Source organism: Rhinopithecus bieti, unplaced genomic scaffold (genome assembly GCF_001698545.2).
Source record: "Rhinopithecus bieti isolate Rb0 unplaced genomic scaffold, ASM169854v2 scaffold_16092, whole genome shotgun sequence".
Lineage (NCBI taxonomy): Eukaryota > Metazoa > Chordata > Mammalia > Primates > Cercopithecidae > Rhinopithecus > Rhinopithecus bieti.
Genome location: NW_016808316.1, coordinates 1 through 513, shown reverse-complemented (window position 1 = coordinate 513; position 513 = coordinate 1). Strand labels below are relative to the sequence as shown.

General features: G+C 47.2%; 1 protein-coding gene across 1 annotated transcript; it reads right to left on the bottom strand.

The window, feature by feature from the left end:
- Nucleotides 1-10: 10 nt before the first annotated feature.
- Nucleotides 11-475, bottom strand: LOC108538383 (chondrosarcoma-associated gene 2/3 protein). Its single transcript, XM_017886430.1, has one exon. The coding sequence runs from the start codon at nt 326-328 to the stop codon at nt 11-13; it is 318 nt and encodes a 105-aa protein (XP_017741919.1). The 5' UTR covers nt 329-475.
- Nucleotides 476-513: the final 38 nt, after the last annotated feature.

Below are 513 nucleotides of genomic sequence, written 5' to 3'. Positions count from 1 at the left end.
GGTGGGCCGTTCACTTTGATAGGGCTTCTGGGCCGGGGTTGAGAGGATGCTTTCCCCTTCCTCGCCTCTTGGGTGTTGGCGGGTGGTTTTTGGACAATGGGCTGGAGGCTCGTGGTTTCCTGGACATGTTCACCACACCAGCATCTCTCAACAGTCTACTCCAGTCCACCTGGTCTCCCCATGCCTCCTCCAGGACAGTGAAGGCAGGCCAGCAGGCTAGAAACTCACACCACATTTTTATGTTAGTCTTGTGGTAGAATTCCTTTTCCCGGAAAGCTTGGTATTTTCTCTTAACACCTTCAACTAATTGGATGAGGCCCATCCACATTATGGAAGTTATACTGCCTTACTTAAAGTCAACTGATTGTAAATGTTCATCACATCTACAAAATACCTTCACAGCAACATGTAGACTGCTGATTGACCACACAGCTGAGCACTATAGCCTAGACAGGTTGACACATAATTCTAGCCATTGCACATATCTTGCACCATACAAAAAGTAACTCAAAG

What these genes read in the sequence shown, in the direction of transcription:
- LOC108538383 (XM_017886430.1), bottom strand. Translation starts at nt 328, where the DNA reads ATGTGGATGGGCCTCATCCAATTAGTTGAAGGTGTTAAGAGAAAATAC.